At 40.5% G+C, this 14187-nt stretch overlaps 1 protein-coding gene across 1 annotated transcript in view; it reads left to right on the top strand.

Annotated features, from left to right (window-relative positions):
- RTTN (rotatin) overlaps positions 1-14187 on the top strand; it is a 112846-nt gene that overhangs the window by 71682 nt on the left and 26977 nt on the right. The window contains exons 35-38 of the mRNA XM_081098054.1: positions 4462-4555; positions 10021-10213; positions 11141-11231; positions 13026-13179. Coding sequence (XP_080954180.1) covers positions 4462-4555; positions 10021-10213; positions 11141-11231; positions 13026-13179 — 532 coding nt within the window. The remainder of the gene's footprint in view (positions 1-4461; positions 4556-10020; positions 10214-11140; positions 11232-13025; positions 13180-14187) is intronic.

Below are 14187 nucleotides of genomic sequence, written 5' to 3'. Positions count from 1 at the left end.
AGAAATATGTAGCAATAGAATCTGTTTTTTAAAAGAAATTTTATATATAGTCCTATGTTAGATTTATTTATTGATGTTTCTCAAAAGACTGGTATTATCCATTAGAATTTTTACAGTCAACTCTTTTCTTTCTTTTTTGACTTCCAAACAGAAGAGTTTGGGCATCAGTGGCTTTTTACCAAATTAGGGATTTTTATTCACCGAAGTAGTTTAATTACCCTAATTTTGCTCATCTTACCATGCCCGACATATTCTCTCTCTCTGTCCCAACAGGAGAAAAATCTGGAGAATTTATTTATTATACCAGTATTACTTTAAACATAAGCTCTCAGTACCTAGACCAACTAAACCTTTCTCAGGTATAAGAAAATTTTAAAATTACAAATTGAAGTATCAGTTGCATGATGGAAATCTTGCCAATAAGCTTATGTGGTTATTTATATAACTGTTTAGTGTATCTCACAGTTTTAACAAAGGATGCAGTTTATTGATTGGTGTTTTGTTTTTCCATTTTGTCTTTCTAAGGAAAGCTCTATGATTGATTTGGGTCAGATCCTTAGATTATACCATAGGGACTTGATGGTGTAATCTAACAGATATTAGTTCAGTTGCTTGGCTCTGGAAGGATTGGAATTTTGTAAATTACACATAGAGTAAGGGGTGTCATTGTCACCTCGGGGGTATTGCCCTAGTAAATAAGCCGGTTCAGAGATGGCTACTGTCTAGCTCAGTGTCCCCATCCCCATGTAGTAGTTGTTTTTCTTCCTCCTGAGTCACTTTTCTAGTTCTCAGAAGTATCCAAACTAGATAGGTGTTTTTACCTAGTACATACCAGTGTGCTATAACAGCTTTATGACCAAATTTAGTCTTTAAAAAAAACAAGAGAGAATAACGGAAGAACATGAGGATTGTACTATGAGAAAAGATAGGGTACAAGTCTATTCACATTTTCCCCCTTTTAAAAAATTAAATTTATTGGAATGACATTGGTCAACATGAACATATAGGTTTCAGGTGCGGGTTTCTATGTTACAAGATCTGTATATATTGCACTGTGTGCCCACCACCCAAAGTCAACTCTTCTCCTGTCATATTAGGATCTCCTCCCCTGGCGTCCTCCCCTGTAGGCAGAGCCAAGAGCTTCTAGCTACAGGGCTGCACCTGTGGGCCAGCTGAGCTTTCCTCCCTTCCCACCTCTGCGTTTATTCCCCGCCTTCAATGGGCAGGTCTCACAGGTGGGCCTCTATATTGAGCAGGGAATTCTTTGTTGAATTATATTTAGTTAACTTGTTGAAATTCCAGGGGGAGAGGCCAGGGAATCTCTTATGCTGCCATTCTCTGACCTAAAGCACCCACTCACAATTTTTAAACATGGGAAAATAGAAGGTTTGAGAAGTTTCTAAGGGATTTTAGATAAGGGTTAGCCAAGAGAGCTGAGTCTGTTTTTGGCTATGAAGAGATAATATGTAATAGCTGTGAAGATACAGATAGAAAGATATTTCAGCAGAGTAAAATGGCATGAAACATTAAAATTGGCATTAGAGAATTATGGCTTGACTTTTGTTTGATGGTAATTGAAAGTTATTTCATAGACTGGAGAGCAGGCCAAGGACAATCACCTCATTTTTGCCATGTTTTAAAAATGTGAGCAGTTTTGTACCCTATCTTTTTTCATACCACAAATCTTCATTTTCTACCTTTGTTATCTTTTAAATTTTTAAAAAATAAACTGTTTAGGCACCGATGCTGCTTTTGATGAAAGAGGATGAAAGGTATTATGAATTCATTTTGACAAATAAAATATGCAACTCCTAAATGAACTTTGAAAAATGTTTAAAGTATCCAGTGAGCTCCTTTGTTTCTGTAAGGCAGATTACCAAGAAACAGTTTTTGAACATTTGATACAATTTCTTCATAAGACAAGAAATTGTTTTTAAACTCAAATTCTACTTTGATATGGTAAATGGCTTTGTGTTTCTTGCTATTTCAGAAAGATTCTCTTACAATTGTAACTGTTTATTTTACAATGAAACATGATTTAGAAATCTATTTATAAGCACATTGATGAAAGGTTTTTTTTTTAGTGTTTATAAGCAAAATGTGAGTCTTTTAGCTCTGTAGTTTAAGTAGCATCAGTTTCTCTGCACTGGTAGGCTTTCATTGCCTCTGTAATACCAGTGTGGTGATAAGGCTACAAGTATATAGACTCAGTTCAAGTAAAACACAGTTTCATTTGTCTTATTATATGGAGGTAAATGCGAAATCTCAGGATGTGTCATGTGGCAGATGTGAAAGTGAGAGAAAGTCTAGATTGTGGTTTTGCATGTAGGCCATTTTAATGACTCAAGTCTAATGAGTTTGCGTGTGCACAGATGCACATACACAAGGTATCTGCTAAGACCCAAACTAAGAGGATTAGGTAGAGATGATTATTGATCCCTCCGGGATCCACTGGGACCCACAAAGTCTCCGTGTTCTTAACTTTTTTATTTCGGTGCTAATCTAAAAAATGTTAATGTGACTACACTGAGTGTAAAATAAAACAACACATGCCTGTTTATGAGTTATTTACTTAGACTGAAATTTTTCTAGGTTTATTTTTTAGATAACTTTATGTGTGTAGCTTACATTCTTGGCTACTGGTTCCTATCACTTATTTCTTGTTTTTGTAAAATGTCAAACTTCAAGTGATGAGAGACGATTAAGGTCTTCAAGTTGAATGAGGGAACTTTAAAAACTGTATATTAATTTCATCTACCATTTTCTTCCAATTTATGTTTTTTGTATTATCAGAAATTGTGAATGAATATAACCTTGGTTTTTGCTTTCATTCTATTTTATATATCAAGTCTAAGATACCCTACTTGAAGTGTTAGGGTAAATATGCTATCAGTATGTGGGGAGGGTTATAGTATTTGAGTGTGTGAGGCAGGATTGACTCCTAAGTTCACTTGACAGCTCAGGCCTTCTGTGTACACCGACATGGACCTACGGTATTTTTCACATAAGAGGTGCCAAACTCATCAGTTTGGGCTTCTTCAAATTGAGGAAGGCCACACAATCTTTTCATCTTATAAAACTTTAGTGAAGTTGTGTTTTCCTACTACAGAATTTGTTATATTTAATGTTTCAAAAAAAGTTGTATTCTGAAACATAGTGTTGGCATATTGCCTAAGTTTTTAAAGAGTTTTTTTTTACAATATGGGGAGAGGTAAGAAAATATTTTAGTACTTATGGTAATTTTTTCATAGGCACTATTAAAATTTGTGTGTGTCATTTGAAACTTTACAAAGCTCTTTTGAGTTAAGAAATCAATAAATTAATCCAAAGAAAATGGAAACATTCACTCAAAGAGATATACCAGTATGCATCCCATGTTCATTGCAGCATTTTTTTTTTTCCACAATAAGCAGTATATGGTGACAACCTAACTATCCTTCAATGGGTGAACGGATAAAGAAATTATGGTGTGCCCTGGTCGGTTTGGCTCAGCGGATAGAGCGTTGGCCTGCAGACTGAAGGGTCCCAGGTTCGATTCTGGTCAAGGGCATGTACCTTGGTTGCGGGCACATCCCCGGTAGTGGGTGTGGAGAAGGCGGCTGGTCGATGTTTCTCTCTCATCGATGTTTCTGGCTCTCTATCCCTCTCCCTTCATCCCTGTAAAAAAATCAATAAAATATATTTTTTAAAAAAAGAAATAACAGTGTTAAGTATGGAATGAAATATTATTCAGCCATAAAAAAGAATGAAATCTTGCCATTTGCAACAACAAGGGAGGACCTCAAGGGTATTATGCTAAATGCAATAATTCAGACAGAAACAAATACCATGTGATTTCTCTTATATGTGGAGTCTAAAAATAAATAAATAGAAAGATAAGGTAATAAAAAACAAAAAAATGCAAAATATCTCAAGGACACAGTGAATTTATAGGTAAAGTTGTATAGTTCAGCCTTTTAACATTTAGGTAATAAGAGAAAATAGGTCTTATTGGGACCTTAATAATCTTAATGGGCTTCAAATCAAAACCTCACTCCTGTCAGTTACTAATTTACAAAAACTGTAGCAGGTCCTATAAGAAAAAGTAGAAAATGCCACTCAAGCCCTGGCTGGTGTCCCTGGATTGGTTGGAGTGTTATACCAAACACCAAAAGGTGGTAGGTTCAGTCCCGTCAAAGCACATACCTGGTCAGGGCGTGTGTGGGAGGCAACAGGTCAGTGTTTCTCACATCACTGTCTCTCTCTCTCTCTCTCTCTCTCTCTTTTGTCCTTTCTCTAAAATCAATTTAAAAAAGAAAAGGCCGTTCAAAAACTGTGATGACTCTCAAAATATGGAACGTTTTCTAGTTCGACTAGCAAATGTAGTTTTGCCATAAACCTTCTGTTTAAGGATGTCTGTCTTGTGTATATACTGCTTGTGCTTCATTTTCCGTGTGTAACAATTTTCTTGCTGATCCATAGGTGGCATCTTCATCGGGGAGTGTGGGACTATCATCACCGGTGACCTCAGCTGCGTCTCTCCCGGAAGCCTCACATGACCAGTTTGTGGCTCCAGGTACCCTTTAGAAAGACATTCCACTTTCAGAAAGAAAAGTGACAAGTTGGTCCAGACAGAAATTTTGAAAGTAAATGTCTAGATAAGACCAAAATTAAATAAGTCCCAGAACAAAATGTCTAGATAAGAAAAAAACGAAATGTCACAGAACATGATGGAATAAATTAGAATACATATATCAGAGAGTAACAAAACAAATACTTTTAACTAATAAGTGGGAATTTGCCATCCCAAAAATAGTCTGGCTGCCATATGGTTCCTTCTTAGTTAAACATAGATAACTGGGGAACTATGAATATAGTTAACTTCATTTTTTCCCCTCCTTTGAAAAAACACTTTAATTTATCACAGTGATTGTGAAAGTGAAGAGATTCTTATCCTGAGTGTTTTTCAAAGATTGTGCTTCCATTTTAAAGCACACAGAATCCATGGAATCTTTATTTCAAATGAGTAATGAGTAGCCTCGGATTTATTTTTGTTAATGGCAATATGTAAACTTTATACTTTGTGTTAGGGACTGCTTCCAACTCTATTATGCTTCCAAATGTATATACATGTACATGTACATATATAATTATACTTGAAGGTTATAATTTAGCATTAAATTCCTAACCTGCAGGGAATATACTATCTAAAGAGAAGGTAATTTTAAACACTGAAGTATAAGCGTCTGCGCAGAAAATGCTTTCTAAAACTTCAGAAATACCTGCTTAAGACATTAGTCTGAATTTTTATTTCAATATTTGTTCCATAACTTCCTAAACAATTTCCCATTTTGGTTTTTAGCAGTTTATATTGACAATATACGAAAGTGTTTAATTGTAGGAAATACTTATTTGATTTTCTTGAGCTCAAAAGGAGCAAACTCAGATTGTTCAAATAGCTAAGGATACAGAATACAAAATAAAATTTGATAACGAATTTCATGAATATTTATCTCTAAGACTATGTTATATTACTCTTTTTTAAACAACTTTATTGAAATATAATTCAATGCCATGCAGTCCACCCATTTTAAGGGCACAATTCATTGGTTTTAATATATTCACAGAGTTGTGCACCTGTCACCACAATCTGTTTTAGAATATTTTCATCACTCCCAAAAGAAACCATGTATCCATTAGCAGTCACTGCCCCTCTCCCGCATCCTCCCCAGCCCTACACAGTCATTAATATACTTTCCCTCTTTATAGATTTGCCCGTTTTTGGACATTTCATGTACATGGAATCATACAACATGTGGCCTTTTGTGTCTGATATCTTTCACTTAGCATGATGTTTTCAAGGTTCATCCATGTAATAGCATGTGTCAATACTTAATTCCTTTTTATTTCCAAATAATATTCTACTGCATCAATATACCATCTGTTATTTACCCATTCATCAGTTGATGGTCATTTGTATTTGTTTCGCTTGGCTATTTTGAATAATAATGCTATGAACATTTATGTACAGTTTTTTGTGTGGACATATGTACACTTGTGTGGGTTTTTTTGTTTCATTACTCTTGATTTGGACTATTTTCTTTTCAAGGACTGTGCTTAGAATGTATATTCATGCACAGTTTTGCCTATCACCAATCTCTTCAGTGTATGTATTTGACAGAAAAAGTGTTCTCACCTTTTTGTGGAGTCTTCACAGTCCTTGTACGGTGCTGGAGAGCACTGTACTTAAGTTGTCAGTGAGCCTCAACACCAGAGCAGTGTGTGGTGCTTAGATGTCTTTAAATAGTATTAAGATACAATTTCTTATAAGTGATAATGAGATTTTAGTTCCCTCAGTTGGAACGTCTGGCAGGATTTTCCAGTGCAGCTGGTTAGTCCTTTTATTTCTTATTCTGTTCTTCTTGATTAACTTGGGGATTATCATGTCCCAGTGTGACTTAGAACAGGATAACAAGTATTTTTTCTGGCATATACATTAGGGCCCCTTTAGACATCCAGCTTTGCATTTTTAAATTTAGTTTCTAACTTTTCTAAAAGAAAATTATTTTATGTTATAAGAAAACCATTAACAGGGTCTCATGGTCTTTAAGCCTACATTTGATTTATAAAGTTCAATTACTACAAAATAAGAATGTTAGTCTATTTGAGTATTATACATATAGATAACTGGGATAATTCTGTCCAGATAAAATATAAAAATTATATTGAAAATATTGAGTGAGTTTGAGTTTCCTCAATGATGTGCTCCTCCTGTTTTGCTCATGTTCTTCTCTGCTGCATGCTTGCCTTAGACAGACATGTAACACATAGTTTGTGAATAGTATTTAAAAATTTCCCTTAAAGCCATTTGAACTATTTCTGTAGAAGTACCTAAATTTAATTTTCCCAGTTTTATTTGATTCAAAAAATAATATCTTTCTTTATAATATATAGTCCCAAAGTGCCTCCCTGAAAGAATTAATTATGGAGGGAAAAATTATAACTTTATAGTGGAGAAACATAATAGACCCCACCTTGATCAAAAGGTCCAAAGTTCACACCACCAATAATGGGACAAGGAGGAATCATGATTCTCCTGATGTGGTGTGCTGAAGGTCTCCTCAGGAGGAAACTCCCAGCATCTGACCTACCACATAACCAGTGTCAGGTCCTGAAAGACCAAGCACGACGGAGCAGCTCCTCCAGGTGAGGACTTGAGTATGATCTCAACCTGGATCCAAACAAGGAAAAGTACTTTTTCCTTTGCTGTAGCGCAGTGGTCACCAAACTTTCGGATCTCATGGACCACCAGTGTTCCGCGGACCACCAGTTGGCGACTGCTGCTATAGAGGACATTCATTGGATAATATGTGTGATTTGGAAAAGGTAGATTAGATAGTACTGCTGCTTCATTGTTAATTTCCTGGTTTTGATAATTGTCCTGTGATTATAAAAAACAAAATCCCTGTTTAGGAAATTAAAGGGGATTTTGTCTGCAACTTACAAATCCTCTACACTAATAAAAGAGAAAAATGGTAATTGGCGTACGGCGATACCTTTTTCATTGGCTAATCAGGGCTATATGCAAATTAACTGCCAACTAAGATTGGCAGTTAACTGCCAACTAAGATTGGCAGTTAACTGCCAACAAGATGGCGGCTAATTTGCATATGTAGGCACAATGCAGGGAGGTGAAAGGGAAAGCAGGAAGAAGCCCCCTGCCACTGACAGTGATCTGAAACCCAGGGGGGAGCTAAGAGCTGGGGGGCAGGGCAAAGGCGGCCCCAGGGCCTCCTTTGCCCTGCCCCCCAGCCATGATCGGAGAATCAGGCGCCTTTGCCGCCCTGGCCAGTGATAGCAGGAAGTAGGGGTGGAGCCAGCGATGGGAGCTGGGCACGGTCGAAGCTGGCAGTCCCAGGAGCTAGGGGTCCCTTGCCTGGGCCTAAAGCGAAGCCCATGATTGCGGCGCCACCCGCTGCCACTGCAGGTCCCCGCTGCCCGGGCCAGACGCCTAGGCCAGAGGCTTTAGGCCTGGGCAGGGGCGGAGCCTGCGGCCGCGGGGAGCTGGGGGTCCCCTGCCCAGGCCTGACACCTCTGCCGGAGGCCTCAGGCCTGGTCAAGGGGCCAATCCGGTGATTGGTGATCGGAGGGTGATGAGGGTCAACTCCTCTGGCTGAGGCATCAGGCCTGGGTGTGGGGCGGAGCCAGGGATTGGGGGGATATGATGGTCCCCTTGCCCAGGCCTGAAGCCTGGGTCAGAGGCGTCAGGCTTGGGCGGGGGGTGGAGCAAGCGATCAGAGGGAGATGGGGGTCCCCTGCCCAGGCATGATTCCTGGGCCAGAGGCCTCAGGCCTGGGCGGGGGCCAGAGCCAGTGATCAGGGGGAGATGGGGGTCCCCTGTCCAAGCCTGACACCTCTGGCGGAGGCGTCAGGCCTGGGCAAGGGGCCGATCAGGCGATCGGAGGGTGATGGGGGTCAACGCCTGAGGGCTCCCAATATGTGAGAGGGGGCAGGCTGGGCTGAGGGACACTCTCCCCCCCCCCACCCCCCACCCAGTGCACGAATTTCGTACACCGGGCCCCTAGTATATAATAAAAGCCTAATATGTAAATTGCCCCCTTGGGCAGTTGTTGGACCGGGAAACTGGGAGTTCGACCACTTGCTATGACGTGCACTGACCACCAGGGGGTGGCGCGGAACATGGTGGGCATTGGTGATGCAGCGCTGGCAGCAGGTGGCAGTGGAGGCACTGCCAGCCCCGATAGGCCCTGATGAGAGTAGGACTGCAGAGGGATGGTGGAGCAGGTAAGCGGGAGGTGCCAGGCCAAGGTGGGTGTGAGTGGGGACCCAGTCACCCCGCTGGTTGCCCCGCAGATGTTGACCAGTGGCGGCGGGGCCAGGGCCACTGCCCAGCTCCCAGGTGCTGAGGGAGCCGGGCTGGGGACCGGTCCCAATCGATTGTCCTGCAAGCAGGATGGTAGAGCAGGTGAGGGGGTGGCGCCACGTCAAGGTGGGGTACTAGGCAGGGCTGTGAGGCTGGGAGTGCTAGCTGGGGCCCAATCTCTGCAGGCCACGCAGAGGGACCCCACCCGTGCACGAATTCGTGCACTGGGCCTCTAGTAGTACATAAGAAGAAAGGTAGGTAAATAGCTAAAATGTGATGAAGTGTTCATATTTAGGGATCTCGCTGAAGGTATATGGAATTCTTTGTACTTTTTGTTAAACTGAATTTATTTAAAATATAATATTTCTTTAAAAAAGAAGTAAGGAGTGAGGGTCATGAAAGAGAATCTTGAGGCAGATCAGCTTTCTTTTTAGCTATTCCCTGCCGAGTCTTCTAGGGAAGCTCCAGTCTCATGTTGTCAGTTCTAAAACCCAGAGTCTCTGAACACTGAATGTTTTCTGACTCACTTGTGAGAACCCTCGCTCATACCTGAGTGCATGTGGCTGCAGCACCTGCCCTCTAGTCGTTTGCTACTGTGGTTGTGCACATGCTACGTGTAGAGGTGTTGTTATGCTGTTGCCAAGATCCTGCTGGAGGTGTCAATTAACATGTGGTATTTGTAGTTACTATCTTTCCAAAATCTAACACTATTTTGAGTTTGAAACACACTGGTCCCGAATCTCAGAAAAAGGGTTGTGGACGGTGTATTTGTTCCTCTGTTTCTGAGTGCTTGGGACACAACACCATGCTCTGCCTTTCTTATTGGGCCCTTGCACTTTCATCCAAGGCACACACACACGTGTACATGTACATGCACACAGAGACACCCATGTGTACATGTATATGCACACACTTGTGTATTGTGTGCATGGATATGCAGACACATTCACAAGTGTACATGTATGTACGTGCGCACACAGTAGAGGTGGATGTCTAACTCCCCATCCTCAGGGTTGAGATGCGTCAAGCACTCAGGGAATTCCACCTCTCTTGGGCACGTTCAGGAACTTTCCTCTGATCATCAGAGTTTGAGACTATTGCACATAACTGCAAAGTTAACCAAATAGTGACATTTTTATGCTTGTTTTCAATCCTAGGTCAGCCTGAAACAGTGTCCCCACGGCTCCCTCATGACTCTTCCCTTTCTGCTCTCCTGCCCAGACCATGCATCCTGGTCACCCCACCCCTGCTGTCAGCTATTTGCAGCCTCTCAGACAGCCTCCTGGTGATTGCTCCACAAGACACGGCATCTGCCTTCCGACAGGCTCGGCTCATAGAGCTGCTCTGTGGGTAAGAGAGAAGTACTCCCAGAGAGCCATGGTGGTGGAGGTGAATCCCACAGGCTGTATTCATGACTCACTGTATGGCTTCATGTTCTGGATATTTCTTCATCATTTGAAGGCTCATTAGACTGCAGGTTTTTGCTTTTGCCAGAATTGTACTGACAACTTTTATTTTAGATCCATTAAACCGCTCGTATTGGTTTGTTATATTGACTATTAAGCCCACCCCCTCAAAAAAAATCCTGATTTCATAAAATTCAGAGGCTCTAAGCCCTACTTATCTTCCACCACACTCAAGGAATAGTCAGTCCCCTTGGTCATTCTAACTGGAAGGAAGGAGTTTGGGGATTTAGCTCCCTCGTGGTCATAGAAGAATAATGTCCATGTGTTGAAAGATCATAAAATTCATTTGGAGTTATTTAGTTATGGAGACTGAAAGTATTCTCATAGAATTTAGGGAAATTATGATTTGGTTCATTCATTTATCTAATATTAATAAGCCTCTGACATAACTTTTTCTGATTTTCTTATTGGTTATATGGTATAGTAAGAAAGGCCTTAGATATGTAGTTCAGTCCAACTTAAGGTCTACTTAGAGGTCATTTACTCACTTGTGTTGCAGCCTTGGGAAAGTTACTATTTGGAGTGTCATTGATGACACCTACTCAGTGGGGTTAATATGGGGATTAGAAGTAATGTTTTAATAAGATTTCGTCAGATATTTTTCTTCAGAATTCTTTGCTTCCCACATTTACCTGATAAGATCTTTTCCTGTGTTGCACAATAGCTTTTTATAAACATTGACTATCTTTATAAAAATCCTTTCTCTTGAATTCTATTAAAGGTTACATTCAGATTTCAAATTCTGACTAATTGATCTTTAGTTAGAAGCCTACTAATCATCTGAAGGGTTTTCTTTTTCTGTCCTAAACAGTATTGCAGATGCCACCCTCATAGAGACATGTGTCCAGGAACTCAAGGCCCCGCTGCCTTCGTCACCCCCGGTGGAACACACGGGGGCTCAGGTGAGTGTGTGTCTGTTTGCTTTAAGTGCCTTCGCAAGGACATGGTGTATACCAGCATCTTCCCTACGTGAGTAAAACAAAGATCAAGAACAAATCCATATAGGCCTGATGATGTCATTGGTGGACATCTAAGAAGAAAGTCTAAAGCAGGGGAAGGGACGTGATGTCATAGTTGGGAGGGTAGAGTTTTTCCACATAAGGTGGTCGGGAGGCCTTTCAGACAGTGACATGTGACTTGAAGTAAGTGAGGAAGCTAGTCCTGTGGGACAAAGCAGGGGCATGTTTGGCCAAAAAGAAGCAAGGCCAGAGGGGCTGGTGCAGAACATGAGGACAGATGAAGTCAGAGGTTATGAAGAGCTCCACAAAGGCAGGGCCTTACCTGATTTGTGTGTACCATTGGTTCCTCAGTGTCAACACAGCACCTGTCCCATGGCAGGTGTTCATTCAGTACTCATAGGATGAGTGAGTAATTATAGTACTAAACATATATGAGGAGCTTATTTCTATCATTTATGTAATCCTCACAACAGTCACATGAAGTTAATGGCCTCAGAATGAGGTGGGAGGAAAACGTGTGTATGGGTGTACGCACCTGTACAGAGAGGTGCTTCCGAATATCTCTCTAAAGTTGAATTGTGTGGACTATCTCATTTCTTGGGGATAATGGATAAATGAGACATCACAGCTTATTCTTTAATTTTTGCCTATCCAGAAAATTATTTTTTTTTTTTAAAAAAAGTACTTTTGTCAGTTAATCCTATCTAATGAAGAGGGAATATGCTAATTGACTGCCCCCCCCCTCAAAGATGGTGGTGCCCACAGCCACAAGATGGCTGGCAGGGGAGGGCAGTTGTGGGTGATCAGGCTAGCAGTGGAGGGCAGTTAGGGGCGACCAGGCCAGCAGGGGAGGGCAGTTGGGGGCGACCAGGCCAGCAGGGGAGGGCAGTTGGGAGCGATCGGGCCAGAGGGGAGGGCAGTTGGGGGCGATCGGGCCGGCAGGGGAGCAGTTAGGGGGTGATCAGGCTGGCAGGCAGAAGCGATTAGGGGCAATCAGGCAGGCAGGCAGGTGAGCGGTTAGGAGCCAGCAGTCCCAGATTTTGAGAGGGATGTCCAACTGCTGGTTTAGGCCTAATTCCACAGGGTGCACCACCCTCTAGTACTTCTTATAATATTATAAGCAACATTCCAGAGATGGTTTTATTGGTAATATTGGGGAAGATTGAATTTTACCTTTATAATTAAGACTAGTAATTTTATGCTGAAGGATAGTTGAGAGCAAACTTCAAATGATTTGCATTTTATTTGTAGTAATAATTAAGCATTTGGCTACCTCCCCCAAACCCCAGTTGTGTACCTTGATGAGTATTTTGTCATTTTTCTTTATTTCTTTGCAAAATTATAGGCTTTATGGCTTTGGAATGCCCTTTTCTGCTTCATTCAGAATATTGATTTTACAATTTAGCTACTTGAAAAATTATATTTATAAACCTTCCTAAGGGTTTTTTTTTTTTCTAAATGGAATTCAATTGTTGACTTTATAAATATTGTCTGGTTTGATGTTATTATAGTTGATGGTGGTTAATGTGGTCATTAACGATATGCTTATGAGAAAAATAATGCTTTGCTATGTGTTCCATTTAAGATCTTTGAAAATTATGATTACTATTTTTTTAGCGTTTTATTAACTTATTTACAAGGAAGTGACTTACAATGCATAGAAGGGTAAAATACATGATCACGGAGATGGGCTTTTCCTCTGATATGTTTGTTTCACTTATCTCCTTTTGCCAATAGGTATCCTTTCTCCTCGAGTACCTGGCATCTTTGTCCAGGCTTTTGCAGTCATGTTTATTGGTAGATCCTGACCTTGTGATTCAGGATGAGCTTCTGAAACCTCTTATTACAAACATCATACGAGTTCTTACCATATGCACCAAAGATCTGTTTGGTAAGCTTTATTTTTTTAATTTAGCATGGAAGTAAATAATATTGAGGGAAAAAATCTTATTCTGCATCACATATTCACTTCAAGGTTACATTTTAGGTTGCTTTTTGCCAGTGTTTTGGGAGGTTTTATAATGTGTTTTATAGTTTGGATGTGGTAAGTGGTGCCAGGAGACCACCTGAGGGAAGTCTGTGGTGTAATAAAGGACCATCCCTGTGTTGTCAGTATAAATGGGGGTAAAGTTCTTTATGGAGTGTGAGGAAGTACTATGAACTGTATTAAAGTTTCTTATAAACTCTGCTAAGGCCAGGTGACCTAATAACTCATTTGCAATAAGAATTATAAGCAAGTCTAGCATATAATATCAAATTTTTCTTAAGGTCTGAAAAGATTGAAAAATATACTGATTAAAAGTTGAATATGCTACTTAGTAGTAGAGACGATTAAAAAAAAAAGTAGGGCCTGGCCAGTATGGCTCAGTGGTTGAGTATCAACCTATGAACCAGGATATCATGATTCGATAACCAGTCAGAGCACATGCCTGGGTTGTGGACTTGATCTCCAGTAGGGGGTGTGCAGGAGGCAGCCAATCAGTGATTCTCTCTCATCATTGATGCTTCTCCCTCTCCCTCTGCCTTGCTCTCTGAAATCAATAAAAATATTTTTTTTAAAAAATAGGATTGTTATCAAAATTAATATGTAATACCTGTCTAAAATAGTTTATAATGAAGTAATTGATCATTTTGCAATTCTCTGCATATCCATTCTTTCCTATCTAGTCCTTTGAATTTTATGGATTGGCTTGGTTTTAGGTCTGGTATGTGAATGTGTTATGATTCTCAGCTAAGCCAGTCCTCTCTGTCTCATCAGTGTTAGAATTACCCCAATGCTAGAGGCACAATAACTTCCTACCTGAAAATCATCCCCTCGGCCCCCCACAAAGGAGCAAAAATTGATTATTGGGTGAAAGGGATGGGAGAACAATTCTAGCTATTACAGTGGTTTGTGGCC

Source organism: Myotis nattereri (genome assembly GCF_964212035.1).
Source record: "Myotis nattereri genome assembly, chromosome: 8".
In the NCBI taxonomy this organism is placed as follows: Eukaryota; Metazoa; Chordata; class Mammalia; order Chiroptera; family Vespertilionidae; genus Myotis; species Myotis nattereri.
This window is presented reverse-complemented; position numbering and strand designations above follow the sequence as displayed.